The 16,998-nt window shown below is 41.3% G+C and overlaps 2 protein-coding genes across 9 annotated transcripts in view; one reads left to right on the top strand and one right to left on the bottom strand.

Moving 5' to 3' along the window:
• The window catches only part of LOC111874820 (protein PBDC1), a 751,412-nt gene that overhangs the window by 18,901 nt on the left and 715,513 nt on the right, over positions 1 to 16,998 (top strand). The gene's annotated exons all lie outside the window — the stretch shown is intronic.
• Positions 1 to 16,998, bottom strand: part of LOC111874817 (transcription factor collier) — a 376,238-nt gene that overhangs the window by 2,931 nt on the left and 356,309 nt on the right. For 2 of the 6 annotated variants that reach the window (XM_033755619.1, XM_033755618.1), the window contains exons 10-14: positions 16,179 to 16,305; positions 8,517 to 8,605; positions 4,458 to 4,647; positions 1,654 to 1,917; positions 802 to 960 (exon numbers count right to left, since the gene is read on the bottom strand). In XM_033755619.1, coding sequence (XP_033611510.1) covers positions 802 to 960; positions 1,654 to 1,917; positions 4,458 to 4,647; positions 8,517 to 8,605; positions 16,179 to 16,305 — 829 coding nt within the window. Of the gene's footprint in view, positions 1 to 801; positions 961 to 1,653; positions 1,932 to 4,457; positions 4,648 to 8,516; positions 8,606 to 16,178; positions 16,306 to 16,998 lie in introns of those variants that run through there. The other 4 variants (XM_033755620.1, XM_033755621.1, XM_033755623.1 and 1 more) reach the window with 4 other exon arrangements.

Here is a 16,998-nt window from a genome sequence, read left to right on the forward strand (position 1 = left end):
CATACGCATACAGAAACTTATTCCCCGACACGACAAGTGCCTCAGTTCCGGCGGTGACTACGATGAGAAGTAGCTTAAGTATGTACGTATTTTCTGTATATAACAACATTACTTTCTCGTCGCTCGTTTTGTTAACAGCTCACCGGAGATTACTTTCCGAATATCCCTTGTATACTGAAATAAAGGTAAACGTACACCATGTAAAATTGTCTAAGAATAGCTCCAAAAATCAGAGTCATCCCCTAGAAGCTCACAGTCTCCCAGATTTTTATGAAACAGGAAGTTCCGCTACTTTTCACAATACCACGCCAATTGGCCCTATCCTGAATCAGTTGAACACAATCCAAACTCTCATATATTATTTTCTTAAGATCCATATAAGTCTAGGTCTAGAGAATGGTGTCTTCCTTTCGGGTTTTCCAAATTAAATTCTGCATTATTTTCTCATGTCTTCCTGCAGTCTACAGATGCCGCTGTCCTAACCAATCATACGTTTATAAGAAGACTGGTTGAGTATTTGGATTCAGTTTTTCCTTCAGAATTTATATACGAGTATTACTTTCGTCCAGTCGGTGTTTTCTTATGATAAAAATCCTTCTGTTGAGCCGATCTCCCATCCAAAAAAGTGTTGCGGTTTCTTTTTGTTTAGGAAAGTGACATGTGGTTTTGTTTACATTGTTTGTATGGGATGCAGGCCACTGTTATCAGGCTCTGTAACGTCTGAAATGTTGTCATTTAATAATAATTACCGACCATTCAGAAATGGCAGATAATCTCAGAATGAAAGAGAGAGATACTAACATTGAACAGCCATGTGGTGTCTGTTTGTGGGGTGAACGGGCATGGGGGTTCGTGAGGTAGAGCCCATCGCAGGAGCAAATGAACGTTTCATTGTGAAGTAATGCTCAGGAGAATCAAATTGATGCTGGCTTCCTAATTCATAAGTATCCATACACATAACTAAAACAAAAAGAACCACGAATCCATTAATAATTCTAACTAAATATTTAAGTAAAAATTGTAAGAAATACAGTAAATATAAATATGTTTTAGTACATTATAGTTTGAAGAGACGGTGCTTAATCCAGTGAAATGATGACCTTGAAAACTTCAGCTTCGCAACCAATTTGTGATAATCACTAAAGTATAATTTTTCATTTGGGAGGTAATAGTTTCGAATTTCAGGGTGAATAATGTCACTATTGATATATTTAATGATCTTCCTCAGTTCATCTAAGCAGCTGCCTGGAAAATTCCTTTATAACATGACATTTTCGGCCTGTAATCTTTTGGAATTTTACGTCCATAGTCACTCTCATATTTCTCATTGTACACTGTGAAATCTCTTCAGTTGGCTTATCGTCATTATGTCAAGAATCCTAGAGACCTATAGCTGCTAACAAAATCTCAAATGAGCATCTTCCTGAAATAGTTCGGGTTCCCATTCTCAGATAAATTCCCTATCTGAGATTAATTTTAGTAATATAATATTAACGGGTTTCCTTGACACATTTTCAAGAAATTCCCCACCAAAATTCTGCACACATGTTTTACCGTCATGCAGGCTACATACCTACTGCGTCGTAACTTAGTTCTGTACGGAGTGCACAGGAAACAACAAAAACAATGTAGAGATACAATTGTGAGTCTTACGTGAAGAATTGAAGAGTCCCGACGTGGCGGGTGAGCCGGGAACACCCATATTGGTGAGCTGTGAGCCCGTTCCGCCCGTTGCTGCTCCGCTGCCCGTACCTGTACCCGGGGTTGCGGTGCTGTAGCTACCATTCATTGTGACGCCAGTGGACGCCCCCGTCACATATGAACCGCCACCATTAGAAGAGTGAGGCGTCGAAGCGCTGGAGCCGTAGCCGCCCCCACGTGGAGAGACGCTACTACTCTGTGTTCGGCCGTACTCCTCTAGAAGAAAAACCCTACCAGTAAGACAAACAGGAGTAAGTTACTAATATAGGAGTGGGAATGAGAAGAGGGAGCGGCGTTAAGTTGGCAATACTGTACGCGGTCATGCACTCTAGAAGGGAAACTTTAACAATAATACAAATAGGAGGAAATTACTGAGAACAGGGGAGTATGGTATTTCGTTACATTGGCAACACTGTGCTAGATTATTCTCCTGTAGAAAGAAACTCCGACCAATTCAGGAATAGAAGCAAGCTACCGATAACATGGGAGCGGGGACAGGCGTTATACTGGCAACATTATGTGCAGTCATACTCCTGTAGAATGAAACTGCAACCAATACAGCAAACAGGAGCAAGTTACTGACAACAGGGGAGCGGGGACAGGCATTACATTGGCAGCGCAGTCATACTCCTGCAGAAATAAACTCCAACCGATACAGCAAACAGGAGCAAGTTACTGATAACAAGGGAACAGGGACAGGCGTTACATTAGCAATACTGTGCTTCGTCATACTCCTGTAGTACAAATATTCTATCAGTGAAAAACAGGGCTTGCTTCTTGCTTCTTGCTGGTTGGTTGCTTGGCTTATTCTTCGCCCTGAAGACAGATGAAATGCTTTCCTCTGAAACGCCAATAAACATGTACCAGAGTACAGAATGGCCGGTCACGGTAGCCGAACGGTCTAAGGCATGCACTGTCTTCGCTCGCTCGGAAGCCGGGATCGTGGGTTCGAATCCCACTCAGGGCATGGATGTTTGTGTGCGTTTTTCTGTGTTTGTCTACAGGTAGAGGCCTTGCGACGAGCTGATCACTCGCCCAAGGAGTCCTACCGTATGTGTAAGATCTAGTAAACCGAAATGAACGGAGTTCATGGAGGTAGGCCTAGGCCCACTGGGGCTGTAGTGCCAAGGAAAAAAAAAAAGAGTACAGAATGTTCGATTCCAGAAGCTAGTGCTCTTCTCCGAACGCTTTACTATCATCTCTTATTTGGTGCAGCCACAAATGACTGCAGACTAATGATTACGTAAATTAGTGATCAGTTTCTTTGTATAATTTTGACAAGTACAATTCTGATTGCGCTAAATTATCCTGATATAACCTTAGAAACTTTCAACGTCTCCATAACTCTGACACCGCTAGCAAACTAGATTAATTTTAACACAGACAATGTTGGGAAGTTAATGACTATTATAATATAAAATTTCACACACCTACCCGAAGTTATTTGTCAACTAACAGCCATCAAACGTAAAGCTTAATTTTCGACACGAAATCCTATACCTGATATGTTTTCTCACGAATTAAACAGAATTTCAGGGAAGGCTCCAATATATTGGCTGCTAATCAGTTTCATTCACGGCAAATACATGTACCAAGAATGTACGAAACCTGTATTTCCGTACGAAGTATATGATTTCCATTAAGTCCTTTATCTTCACTATGTACGTGAAAGCAAAATGGTTATATGTCGCGTTATAAATAGTATTCGAGTAGCACCATGGGCAGGATTGAGTCCTTCATGGACCATAGTTTTTCTGCTCCTGAACTATCTCTTTTTCTTGGCTGGTTGCTTGATTGCTTAGTTGGTTTCTTTGTTTGTTGGTTAGTATTAGTTATTTGGGTGAAAAGCAGTAGTCTTATCCTTACACCTAGAGTTCAAAGTAATAGTTGAGACCATGAGTACTTCAGCTGAAGCTCTGGAATTATTCAAGAAGGATAGCATTTTGAATTATTGAACTAAGTAAATAAAAAGTGGAGTCCATCTTTAGAAGCTAAAACTCTCTCAGAGAATCGTATTAATCGCCCCTTATGGAACTTGTAGGTCCTTCCCCGAGTTAATAAGAATTAATCAAGGACCGTTTCTTGAGACAGATTTGAGATCCAGTTTAATAATATTCTATTTATATCTGTGTCTGTTAAGCCCTCGCTTTAGGTATTTATGCCAAAATACGTATCTATCATTCATATAACATCCCGATAGCCTCATCGCCCTTGATTTTCTCACCTTAATAATTTTTGAAGATGAGTACGAAGCAGGAAGCTCCGCATCCCTCTCAATCCAGATATATTCTTGGACACGTCCTTCTCTAACAACATGAATCTACGTTCTTTATTCAATGTGAGAAATTGAGTTCACGACCATAAAAATAACAGGGAAATTTTATGTTCTTCAGTTTGTCATGGAAAGACGCTCTTAGTCTCGGGACAATGCAGCAGCCATGATGGAATTATTGATGAATATTGAGCAGAACTGGCCGAATAAACCGAAGTACTACGAGGCTACACGATCCAGTGCCACTTTATTCACCACAAATCCCACATAATCTGACCTGGGATCGAACCCGAGTGGCCGCGGTGGTAAGCCGGCGGTTACCCTATGGAACAGCTTAGTTAACATCATAGTTTTATGGTATATGAAGATGGAATATTGAAAGCTTAATCTACTCATAAAAGTTTTGAAAACAATTTTTTTCCTGAAAAACAATATCCTGGACTACTTAGTATAGTGAGTGTCATATAGGTGGAAGGATATGCACCTTCAGTCCACTGACCGTTTCCGTTCTCCTGGACGCTGACTGCGAGCTGGCCCGTGTACGTGTTGAATCCCGAAGGCATCCCATTGTTGGTCATTGTAGGGGAGCGTGGGGCTGATAGTGCCAACTGATTATTGCGTGGCATGCTATACAGAGCTTCCGCCAGGTCTGCCGCTCGCTTCAGGATGATTTCCTGTACGAAACATAGCATATAATTTAGTAACAATTTATATACGAATTGATGTATTTTCCAATAAATGTGGCAAAACACATCTGTCCCTGAATTCTAGTTAATATACGCAACTATATAAGGGCTGAAAAATTCGTGAATTATGGAGTGTTGAACGAGGATGCAGTCCTTGTCCATTTTATCGTGCAGGGCATATTTACGATAAGTTGTTTAATAATTTAGGCTTATTATAAATAAAGAGACGTAAAGTCAAATTAGTTCCAGAAATTTCTTGGCGCTACAGCACGGTTTGAAAATTAACATTAAATTTTTAATTTATTTTAAAATTATATGCATCTAAGCAGACGGCGTATCAATTGCCTTGATTTCCTCGTACAAGACGAAGAAATGGTGAGCTTTATTTCGTTGAAAAGCAGAAAAACAGAACATTGAACTGCGTTATGGTAAACAGAATAATGATTATATTTAATTATTCTGTATAAGAAATGAAAACAATTTATAAAATGTCGAAATAATTAGTTATTCTGATTCGAAAGTTTCTAGAAAGGAACGGAGATCCATGATTTAGGACAAGAGGTTAAACTTTCAGAGTAAAAGGTCATACCACCGCGTGGCTTCTACCAGCACGGAACGGAAGGAAAAATCCCGTTCAGTTTAGACACCCTTTTCCCAGTCTATTCTAATCCAGGATCCAAGTATTCAAGTGTCTTAATATCGCTAATCAATAGCTAAATATTGATAATATTGCTGTCCATTCTAATCTGACGATAATAGCCTATTAATCAATAGAAGCGGAAGTAGATCAGATTATTTATCTGGGTTACACATAATAATATACAGATAATTCAATATTTTCACTTAAAGAAATAATGTATAAAAATTTGGTATTATGTCGAACATACCTGGAAAGACAACTTTCAGATGAATCTTAGGGAGATAAGTTGTGAGGACGGAATTTAAATGGAAGTAACTCAGGATCATATAAAATGGAGGGCTTTGGGATTAGCTACTTTCAGCTTGCCTTGTCCGCTACTAGGCCGTTAGTATCAACTGCAGCTGTTACTATAGACAGTGTCACGTAACTTCGAACAAGGCCCCGCATAGCTTGTGGTGGGAGGAGTTTCTTAACACTCGTTCTTCCACTGGCCGCCTGTCACGTCTCACACCCTCCAACCCCTTGTCTGAAAATTTTCTTCTGCGCATTCAAGGTTACTCTTGGCCTTGTTCGAAGTTACGTGACACTTGCTATAATTTGCCGTTAATATGACGATGGAAATTGATCCAATTTTCTGAGTATAACGTTTACTAAATATGGCCTGGACAATGGACAATCTCCAATATAGCATTCATATAACGACTGAGCCCTTGTCACGGCCCTTTAGAGAAGCACGAGAGGACGATCAGTGGAATTCAATGAATCTGAAAGGTTTAAGGACAAAGCTGTTGTGGTCAGTTTCAAGATGCTAAAGCAGGAGCACGGAAATCTCAGTTGAGATAAATTTTGTGGGATTTGAGCTTCTCACATCGATGGTTACGATGAGTTCTATCGTGTGGAATATGACGCCATGTAACAGGTCGTGGAGACCCAGAGGGTTGTGAGACATCGAGGCTCTCACAGTTTCTAGACAATCGGCCCACAGATGGTATTGAGGCTGTTAGCTTTATGCTCCGATACTCATTTCTGTTAGAGGCTGGGTGTCGCGTGGTCAGCGCAACGGATCCCTACGGCCGTTAACCTCAGTTTTCTAGACTGGAGCCGCTGTTTCCTTGAAATAGCTCCTCAGTTATCCTCACGAAGGTGAGTGGACCCCGTTCCAGGCCCACTACTTCTCAGAAAACCTGGAAGGGCCCGGAATCGAATCCGGGACCTCTGGATCTGTAGCCAGGAACTCTGAACACTAGACCACAGAGTCGGTTACTGACGTCTCTAAATAAACCAAAAATAAAAAACTGACAAAAATTCTACGGAATGGAGTAGAGGTCTTATACACACTGTTAATATTTCTGAATATCTAGCACATCACCTAAGTCGAATATATTTGGCTAGGAGGAGTAAGGAGGTATTTATCTTTACCATCTCCTTCAGTTTCCCACAGAAATCGGCAAGTCTAATGGAATGTACATTTTTGGTTTATTCTGCAATTTTACGAAGTTTCACAAAGTGTTGGGGTTATGTAGTGTTGGATGGAACATGTCATATGAAGACTGCTGTTTATAATAGGAAGCACGTAAAGAATGTAACGGTAATATTTTAAGGCAATATTCCGTGTACCAGCAACAAGAAACAAATGGAAATGACTAACAGTGTTAGGCAGTACGGCCGGTACATCTCGAGCCAGGGCTAGAAATGTTACCGCTGTTCTAACCTGCTTTGTGAGAAGTAATTCGCAGACTGATAGTCATAAGGCTCGCAGTAAAGGGAGAGTCCCTCCATCGTATTGTTATTATTAATCCTCTGTAATGAAGCATAGCAATTAGCAGAGTGGATATTGTGTTCTGCATATTCATCAGTTTTCACCGGCTATTAGAGTACATAAGATTTAATGACAGGAGAGCAAGAAGATAATTTATACAATCTCTAAAATTTCTCATCCGAAAGACAAGTAGATCCGGTGCCAATTAGAAGCACTGTAATGTTCACTTACAAATTACGGTGGCCTACTTTTTTTTTCATTGGCGCCGCAGCCCTCATTTGGGCCTAGGCCTACCTCCATGAAACTCTCCGTTCACTTCGGTTTTACTAGATCTAGTAGTCGCAAGGCCTCTACCTGTACCCAAACACAGAAAAACGCACACAAACATCTATGCCCTGAGTGGGATTCGAACCCACGAACCCGGCTTCCGAGCGAGTGAAGACAGTACATGCCTTAGACCGCTCGACTACCGTGACCGGCACGGTTGCCTACTTTTTTTTTCCTTGGCACTACAGCCCCAGTGGGCCTAGGCCTACCTCCATGAACTTCTCCGTTCACTTCGGTTTTGCTAGATCTTACACATTCGGTAGGACTCCTTGGGCGGGTGATCAGCTCATCGCAAGGCCTCTGCCTGTACATAAACACAGAAAAACGCACACATACAAACTAAACATCCATGCCCTGAGTGGGGTTCGAACACACGATCCCGGTTTCCAAGCGAGCGAAGACAGTACATGCCTTAGACCGCTCGGCTACCGTGACCGGCCGGTGGCCTCCTATGCGAATTAATTTTGTGCTGTGATTTTGTATACTGTATTCATAATTTTATACCAGATAATTTCAGTGCGGTGATTGATACTGTCTCAGTATCTGGAATCGTAACTTAATTCGGGGGCTTTTTATTTCGTTAAACTTCAGAATTTCTTTCATTACCCTCCAAAAGATGTATTATTTATTTCGTTCTATCTTAGATAAAATAGTGTGAGCCTGTAATGCGAAACGGTGGTAAGTGAATATGAAGTTTACCATATTCCGATTCTCATTTCAGGCATTAGAACATCAAGCTACAAGAATGCTTAACGAGGTGTACTGTGGGCATCAGCGTGCTGACCGGCTTCACGTAGACTTTTTGCACATACCAGATTATTCTTTTCTCTGTACACATATTATTATCTTTATTTCTTACTACTCTCCCTTATCATCTACATAATAATAGTAATATTTATTATTATTATTATTATTATTATTATTATCATCATCATCATCATCATCATCTTGGTCTAATTTTAAGTGTGGCTTTAAGTTTTGTACACACTTATAATCCTCGCTTTTTGAAGGCTACTTGCTGTTGTCAAGCAGTCAAAAAAGAAACCGAATTATTTACTATTTTAAGTTCTATTTTTTTAATATTTTTATAAATACAGTTCTAATGAGGTATGGAAGAGCCGAACGAATTACCTTGGGAAGCTTTTCCGGATCCCCTGGATGACGTGGTATGAGTTTCTGGAGCCGCTGAAACCCGTAGTCTATTGTCGGTTCGTTCAAAGCTGCAACAAGAGAGCCAGTCCAATTTTAGTTGCAGCCTGCCTATGCAGATTTGCAGTTAAAGCTGTTTATTTTTAATCAGTTTATAGTAATTGTGATTCTAGCAATGTTGTTTCAGTACAGTTAATGGGATTTGCAACAGCATATCTGCACTCGTACAACCTGAAGACCGTCTATAAAATCTTTGTAAATCTGTTCTTCAGGGTTTTACTTAGTCCCTCCAGGTAGATTCTGATGTAGTACCTTGGACATTAAATACTACATATCAACGTTGAGTGGATAACTGGTCGCACCAGGCTCTCAGATGACTACTAGGTCCATTGTGTGACCTCACTCTCGCGACATCTTCAAAAGAGCTCTGGCCCTCAGTGCAAGTATGCCAACCTTTTAGACCTGTCGGTTCTTAATCACACAGAGACGATCTTCATTCTCTTCCCAGCCAAAGCTAGGCACTGACAAAATATTCAGTGGGAGGATTCCATCTCCTGCCCACATTTCTTGCGCGTGGTATTATCCCAGAAACCCTACAGCTGCCGTTGAATTCTGTGTCCATAAACTACCCTGTTGCAGTAGCTACAAGTATTATGTTTTGGGACATTATCCATCGTCTTGTCTATTTTTTAAAAACCGTCTTGTTTCTTTTTGAAAACAACGTTTCGGAGACTGGATTCTGTTACCGTCCTCAGGTAAAACCTACTCAGTTGGAGATAGGGGACAGCTCTATCTATTGGACCCAACTGAGTAGGTTTTACCTGAGGACGGTAACAGAATCCAGTCTCCGAAACGTTGTGTTTGCAAAAATAAACAGGACGGCTTTTAGAAAATAGACAAGACGATGAATAATGTCCCAAAACATGATACATGTACCAATATACCATTGGCACAAACTTTTAGATCTTATCTGTTACAGTAGGTTCGGTGGGACATGATCTATGGCCTTGAGATATTCAGTAGCTTTACCGCCGTAACAGAGTTTGGCGGCCAAGCGGAGCTCAGTGTATCGAGTGCTGTGTCTGAAATAACATCGTGCGTTGTGTTACATTTCAGTAACATTTGCCCGTTTATAATTAGGTCTGTAATTTTCAAGCGCATTTCAGAACTCATGTCCTTCCAGTCTACACTACTTCCTGTCAAAGGTCAGCAGGTCCCTAGACAGAATTTCCGAAAGTCCTTCAATGAAGAGCTCCAACTGTCTCGCGCCCAGTGTGGAAACCCAGAGTTCGAAGTGCTTCTTAGTCAGTCTTTAACCCGAGCAATATTTGATAAGAATATTTTTTTTTTGGATTGAGGATGGAGAAAGAAACTACTTGATCCCCCGTAAACCAGGATGTCTGCATCCTCATTGCTGGTAATACTTTAAAGTTGCTTCTATCCACATCCTTTTGGATCCATAATTCATAATCGCCCTACGATTGGATGCAACGTAACCTATGCAACTCGAAAAAATCACAAATAAAAAATCCGCCGACCATACGTCTGCAATAAACGAACATCAAGGTACTTGAGATATGCAGTGTTGCATTAAGTGTGTGTGTGGATACTCAATTAGATCCAACATTTTTCCACTGTTGTTTTTATTGTCAGTTATATAGAAATAGCAATTCTGTTGTACAAGCAAGATAAATTTATTTTGTTCGTAACAAGCGTAAACAATTTATAGCGTGGCTGTGTTTATGCTTTGACTCACGCGGTCCCCAGGATTAATCGCGATGTCACGGACAATCTGTCTGCGAACTGAGTGATGTGTGGTCAGAAAATTGCTGTCCGCCATATCAGCATGACACAATCCCTCTCCGGCCAGTCGTTCCGGAGGAATGACAGGCGGAAATCGCTTTGTGACACTTGTGAAGCTCCTATGTTTTTATCTCTCTAAAATCTTTCAACTAGTTCCCGACATACAAAACATAAATTTGATAGGAACAGATTTAAAAAATATATGAGTAAAAATTGTGTCTTTTATGTAGGGTTTGATTGATGGGTACTTCCATTATTTACGACGCTCTAGGAGCTGAGGTTACTTAACGTTGAATGAAAACGAGGGAGTACGATTGTGACGTATTACGTCGGAGAAAACTTTCGTGGCTTATGAAGTAACGTTCAGGAATTTTCATAGTGGGAGTGAAGGAAATCACGAAGAACTACATGTGTTCCCAGACCTGAATTCGAATTGGGTTCAGTAAGAATGAGTTAACAATATTTGTGTGAAAATCCGTGCAGTTTATTCTTGTTTAAAATTTCCTGATATAAGAATGTAATACTGGCGTAAGTCATTTTAGAACCACTGTGCTTGTCTGATTCAATTGCTGTATATTAGTGCAAATCCATTAAAATTTCACCACAGATTTCACTCACTCACTCACTCACTCACTCACTCACGGAGCTGAGCCCTTCTTGAGAAGCCGCCAGTTGTGCAGCTACTCAAGAATTTCCCAGCATTTTATGGAACCCGAATGTTCATTACCGTGTTCACAACAGCCCTCCACTGGTCCCTATCCCGAGCTACATCAATCCAATCCATATCATCCCATTCAATCTCTCTAAGATCCATTTTAATATTGTTCACCCACCTACGACTTGATCTTAACAGTGGTCTTTTTCCTACTGGCTTTCCCACCAATATCCCATATGCGTTCGTCTTCTCCCCCATTCGTGCTACATGCTCTGCCCATCTAATCCTCCTTGACTTGATCATTCTAGTTATACTTGGAGAAGAGTACAGTTTATGGAGCTGCTCGTTATGCAATTTTCTTCAACCTCCCGTCACATCATCTCTCTTCGGTCCAAATATTCTCCTCGACACCCTGTTACACCACAGAACTACAAATGGTAACAGGTTTTCGTTATAGACTACATCAGGAATAGTAACTCTTTATGGTGCTGTACAGGAATGAACTCGGGTACTTTTGCTTTGGCTAATACATAAAACGAACACAGATTAAGACCTCGGGTAGATGCAACCAGGGATAAATATATGTGTTAAACCTTGACACCTCAGATTTGACCCAGTGTTTGAGAATGTATTCTGGCGTTTAATATATAAGAATGGATTATATAAAGTATTATCTGAACCAGATATTGTCCAAATCATAAAAGTTGGATGATTGAGATGAGCGGACGATGCATGATAATTCTATTAAAGGAACTCACCCTCCTAAAACCAGATGAGTAGAGAAGAGTTGGAAGACCAAAACCGAGATGGACAGATGGAATAGAGTATGAACCTAGGACGCTTAGTGTGCGAGGTTGGAGACGAAATGCGTTGGATGGGAAGGGAACATAAGAAGGTCATGAAAGACGTAGCCTACATACAGTAACGTCCATGGGTCGAGAGAATTATCTGTTTGGCACGAGCCCCTGTTGGTCACTTCGATACTTTCCTCAATCCCTTCAGGCAATTTTTGGGATTGTAGCGCCAACATTAAAGGAGACCACAACCGCTTCCTTCCATATCCCTGGAAAACCATTCCCTAGCTGTCCTGTCATTCGGTGCTGTGTAATACGGGACACCGATGGAATAGTTAGACCTACATTAAATAATGATAGATATTGTAATCGTTGTAATGGATTTATGTACATTAATAATGCTTTTTTTTCCTTGGTACTACAGCCCCAGTGGGCCTAGGCCTACCTCCATGAACTTCACTTCGGTTTTTCTAGATCTTACACATTCGGTAGGACTCCTTGGGCGGGTGATCAGCTCATTGTAAGGCCTCTACCTGTACACAAACACAGAAAAACGCACACACACAAACTAAACATCCATGCCCTGAGTGGGATTCGAACCCACGATCCCGGTTGCCAAGCGAGCGAAGAGAGTACATGCCTTAGACCACTCGGCTACCGTGACCGGCTAATAATATGTTTATCATAAGAAAATATTTTCCCCTTTTTAATACGCGTAATAATGTATGTAGAAAAAAACAAATTTAGTAGTAAATAATAAATTAGCTAACCATCTACTAACATAGTTTGTTACCGAAGAGCATCTACTGCAATGGCAGTATTGTTATGTAAATAGCGATAAAACTAGTAATTTTTAAAATAATGGCAGTAATTTTTTTTTACTGGCACCGGCTTGATATCTGGTTGTATTTCCATGTACTTTGACGTGATACTATGAGATGTCATAAACCATATCAGGTTATTAACACGGGAAGTTATGGTTTCTGCAAATAAGTCTGTTTACATCTAAAATGCATACTGTTAATAACTACTGAAACGGAATGATCGTTAGAAACATAACATAGCATACCGAGGAAATCGATAATCGTAGGCAGAACACAGGTCGAATGGGTCTACTCATTAGAGAATCCGTTGAAATTTACCTACTCCAGTTTCAACAGAAGATAAAGATTATTCGGAGCAGTTTGGCATAAAGGCAACGCTTTAGATTTGTATTAGGAAAGGGGGAGGAACTCGTTCAGAATCTCGGCCAGTAGACCGGCTATCATGACTATGTATTTTGTGGTTTTCCTCAGTGTCTCTCGCAAATATTGGGACAATACGTCAATTATATCCCGATCGCTTCCTTGAAAGTCCCTTCTAATTTATAACTCACCAACTGCTCTAACATTCTCGATAGTAACAGTGTCCTAGAATGAAACATGAAAAGGCAACGGTCTTAAGGTTCGGCCACACAGAGCGCTACGTACGCGACGCACGCTACGTACGCTATGTTCGCTATACGAACAGAAAAATATCTCCCTTTATTGCCAATGTGACTGGCCACTCAGACTTCCGTACGCTATGTTCGCTATGTTAGCTGCGTCGCAGAGTGTACACAGCGTACATAGCGAACAAAGCGTAGCGCTCTGTGTGGCCGAACCTTTAAGTACTTCTTTGTATCCTGCATTAGTAAGTAGGACTAGTGATTCTCTTGCAGACATGTTGTTAACTTATCTGTTAAATTCTTAATACATTTAATAGTTTTAACACTTAACTCCCTCTGAAGGACGTGCCATAGTTCAGGCGGTTAGTCGCCGACTTCCCACTGCGGCGGTCCGGGTTCGAGCCCAGGTCAGGTTATGTGGGATTTATAGTGGACAAAGTGGCACTGAGGTATTTTTTTTATTGCTAGTAGGGTGGGACTAAGTCCCTCTTACTGCGGCCACTTCTGGCCTATTGTACCAGCCCCAGATGATAGGTGAGGGTGGTTGTGGAGCAATTGGTGGAATGAAGATTGGCAGGGGAAACCGAAGTACTCGGAGAAAACCTGCCCCAGCGCTACTTTGTCCACCACAAATCCCACTTGACCAGATCCGGGATCGAACCCGGGCCGCAGCCGTGGGAAGCCAGCGACTAACCGCTTGAGCTATGGCGCGACCTTGGCGCTGAGGTAAGTTTTCTCCGAGTACTTTGGTTTCCCCTACAAATTCCCATTCCACAGACTGGTATCACCCGGGGCTGGTATAATAGGCCAATATTGGCCGATGTACCAAGTGGACTCAGTCTCACCCCACCCGAAGAAACTAAAAAGAAAAAGAAAGCACACTACTGCCTCCGAAGACCTTCATTCTCTATCAGTCACACGTGATCTACGTATATGTTGTGTAGGGCCTAGCTGATTTACGTATTGCTCCAGGAACTGAGTGTAGACCTACCTGGTCACTATCTATATACACACTCACTGTAACCGCAGCATACATAAATTCTTCTATATCTTCACTAGTCGTTTCCTGGTAACGGATCTTAACAATGTCTTCTAATTACATCTGCATCGACTAGCGAATATCCCACTGACCAACTCCCAGGCTGGTGGCCATCTCACACCAAACTCTTAGCCTTCTCCTTATTGACTGACTAAGCTCAAAGTCAAAGTCAAAGTCAAAGTCAGAGTTACTTTGACACTGGCGGTTTACCGCCAATTAGTTCGTCTTGGCGCCAGACTCCTTGCGGCTCACGATTAAAGTTCTTTTTATTTTACGACTGAACACTTGCGTTCATAGTTCTTATGGAACGTCCTCTCTGACGGAAACATGGGTTTACCTCTTATGCATATGCTTGGTCTTTTGTCAGGTGTACGTATCGTACATATAGCGTTCTATTAAAAGTTCTTCCTTTTGCGCTATATACAAGTCCTCTGTCAGTACAGGCTTTGCAGAGCAGATCATGCCTATCTTACGTATCTTGTGCTACAACGGCAGCTTTGTTAATTGAACGGTGTAAGTTTTATCACCGCCAAGTTTAAGCCTCGTATATTTTAGTGATCCATCGCACCTCTCTCAAGACCAGCACATATAAAGGGAGCACTTAAAGTGTCCTTATAAATTTGGACACGAGCTATACATACCAAGACAAGAAAAATGTCCATATCAACATGCGTCCACGAGTCATAGCTGAAAGAGTACTGTGTACACAGGCATGTCCAACGCGTCGATCGCGGGACGATTTTTGGTCGATCTCATAGACCTATAAGGAAATTATACGTGAAAAGCATGTAAATTCACTTGTAATATAATATGATTATATTCAGATTTTGAAGGGAAAATACGTATTAGTCATTCCTAGTTTTCTGTTCTTAACGAACAAGGTAAGTCTATACTTTCAACGTATGTTGCTTTTACAACAAACATCATGTGTCGTGTTATTTTTACCAATATTTTTGCTTAAAGCGAGGTACGACGATAGGAGGGGGTGGTAGATCACTGGCAGTTTTGACACTAAAAAGTCGATCACAACCTGTTTGAAGTTGGACATGCCTGGTGTACACCATCAGCAGTTCAACACTAATGTGTGGGCAGGGAGTTTTGCTGGTTATTTCGTAGGCTCACATGTTTAGGCACATCGGCTTATAGGCAACAACTACCGAGACTTGCCATTACATTATCTGCCGAAGCTCCTGGGAGGTATACCACTGGCAATCAGAGCACGAATATGGTACATGCACGATGGTGCTCCGGTACATTTTACCCGTGATGTGCATGTTGTCAGTAACAACTGCCATGACCGATGGATAGGTAGAGGAGGACAACTGCACGGCCTCCATGTTCGTCAGATTTGAATCTTCTGGATTTTAACCTGTGGGGACACCGAAAAATCATTGTGCATGCAGCGCATGTTAACAACGAACATTTCGCAGTCGCAATGTGGATGCCTGTCAGTCGGTCAGCAACTACCCAACATCTTTGAACGGATGCGGCGGTCCATGATGAGATGTGTTGAGGCGTACATTGAATTTCGCGAAGGATATTTTAGCACTCATTATAATATGTACTGTTTCAGCATAATTGAGGAGATATTTCAAGGGAATAGCGGCTCCGGTCTAGAAAACCGAGATTAACGACCGTGGGGATCCGTTGCGCTGACCACGTGACACCCTTTCTCCGCAAAATTGGGCACTAACTTCACCGACAAGCGGCGGTCGCTCGGTCGGTATAGTTGGCTTGCGGACTACAGGCCACGGAGTTTGTTTTTTTGTTCTGTTTCAGCTATAACTCGGAAATTAAATGGACATTTTTTTCTTGCTTTGTCATGTAGACCTCGTGCTAGAAATTTGTCCGCGCCTTTCAGTTAGATTCTATTGTCATAGACATATCGCATTATTTAATAAAATGGTGCTTTTGTCGGGGTACTTACATACGTAGACGAATCTTCCGGGGGCCCCCTTACAAAACTGCTTGGATTTGTAAGACAGCGTCACCTCAACCACTCCGGGGATGTGTCTCGGTGGAGTCTGCACTCGTATCGCATGCGACGTGATCAGCTACAAACACGGAATAAGCGCATTATTTACCGCGCATGGTAGCAAATAACATAATATCACGTACACACTGTCAGACATTATTTTTCAAAGAGATATTTGAGGTTCTCAGGGTGGTGACTGTGAAGATTAATGTCTTCAGGGATGTTACGCCGTTTAGTATGGTAAGTGTTTACTTGTCCTGAAGATGGAGACAGTAAGCTTTACCGAAACGTTGCTTAAATATATATGAGACTGTACTAAGTCACATCCCAGAAGTCAGTAATCTTGTGTTTCGGAAGTCTGCAGATGGGGACGTTGCTCCTTGTAATTAGTTACAATTTTTAAAATTCACCTCCAGACAAAATGGCTCTAAATTTTGCAGTATCAGCCAACATGCAATTTCTAAATACGTTTGTGTTCTTTGTTTTGTGGAAAACTAATCTCATTGCAATCTTTAAAGAGTGAGCAGAGTAGAAAATTCCTGCTGGTCCTCGTCAGCATAATTGTTTCTACAGGAATTCTGCGCCTATATTAAACCATACAGGCTTCGTTAAACAGCGCCTTACCATCCAGGTGTTTGCTGAGGATGTTCCTCTCTAAAGAGTGTATTTCCTCTGAATAATATTTAAATGTTCAGTTCGTACCTCAAAGGAAACACATGACGTCTCCACTATAAAGACTAACCGATTAATCGGTTTTTATTTTGAAATTAAA

Source organism: Cryptotermes secundus, unplaced genomic scaffold (genome assembly GCF_002891405.2).
Source record: "Cryptotermes secundus unplaced genomic scaffold, Csec_1.0 scaffold27, whole genome shotgun sequence".
Classification (NCBI taxonomy): Eukaryota; Metazoa; Arthropoda; class Insecta; order Blattodea; family Kalotermitidae; genus Cryptotermes; species Cryptotermes secundus.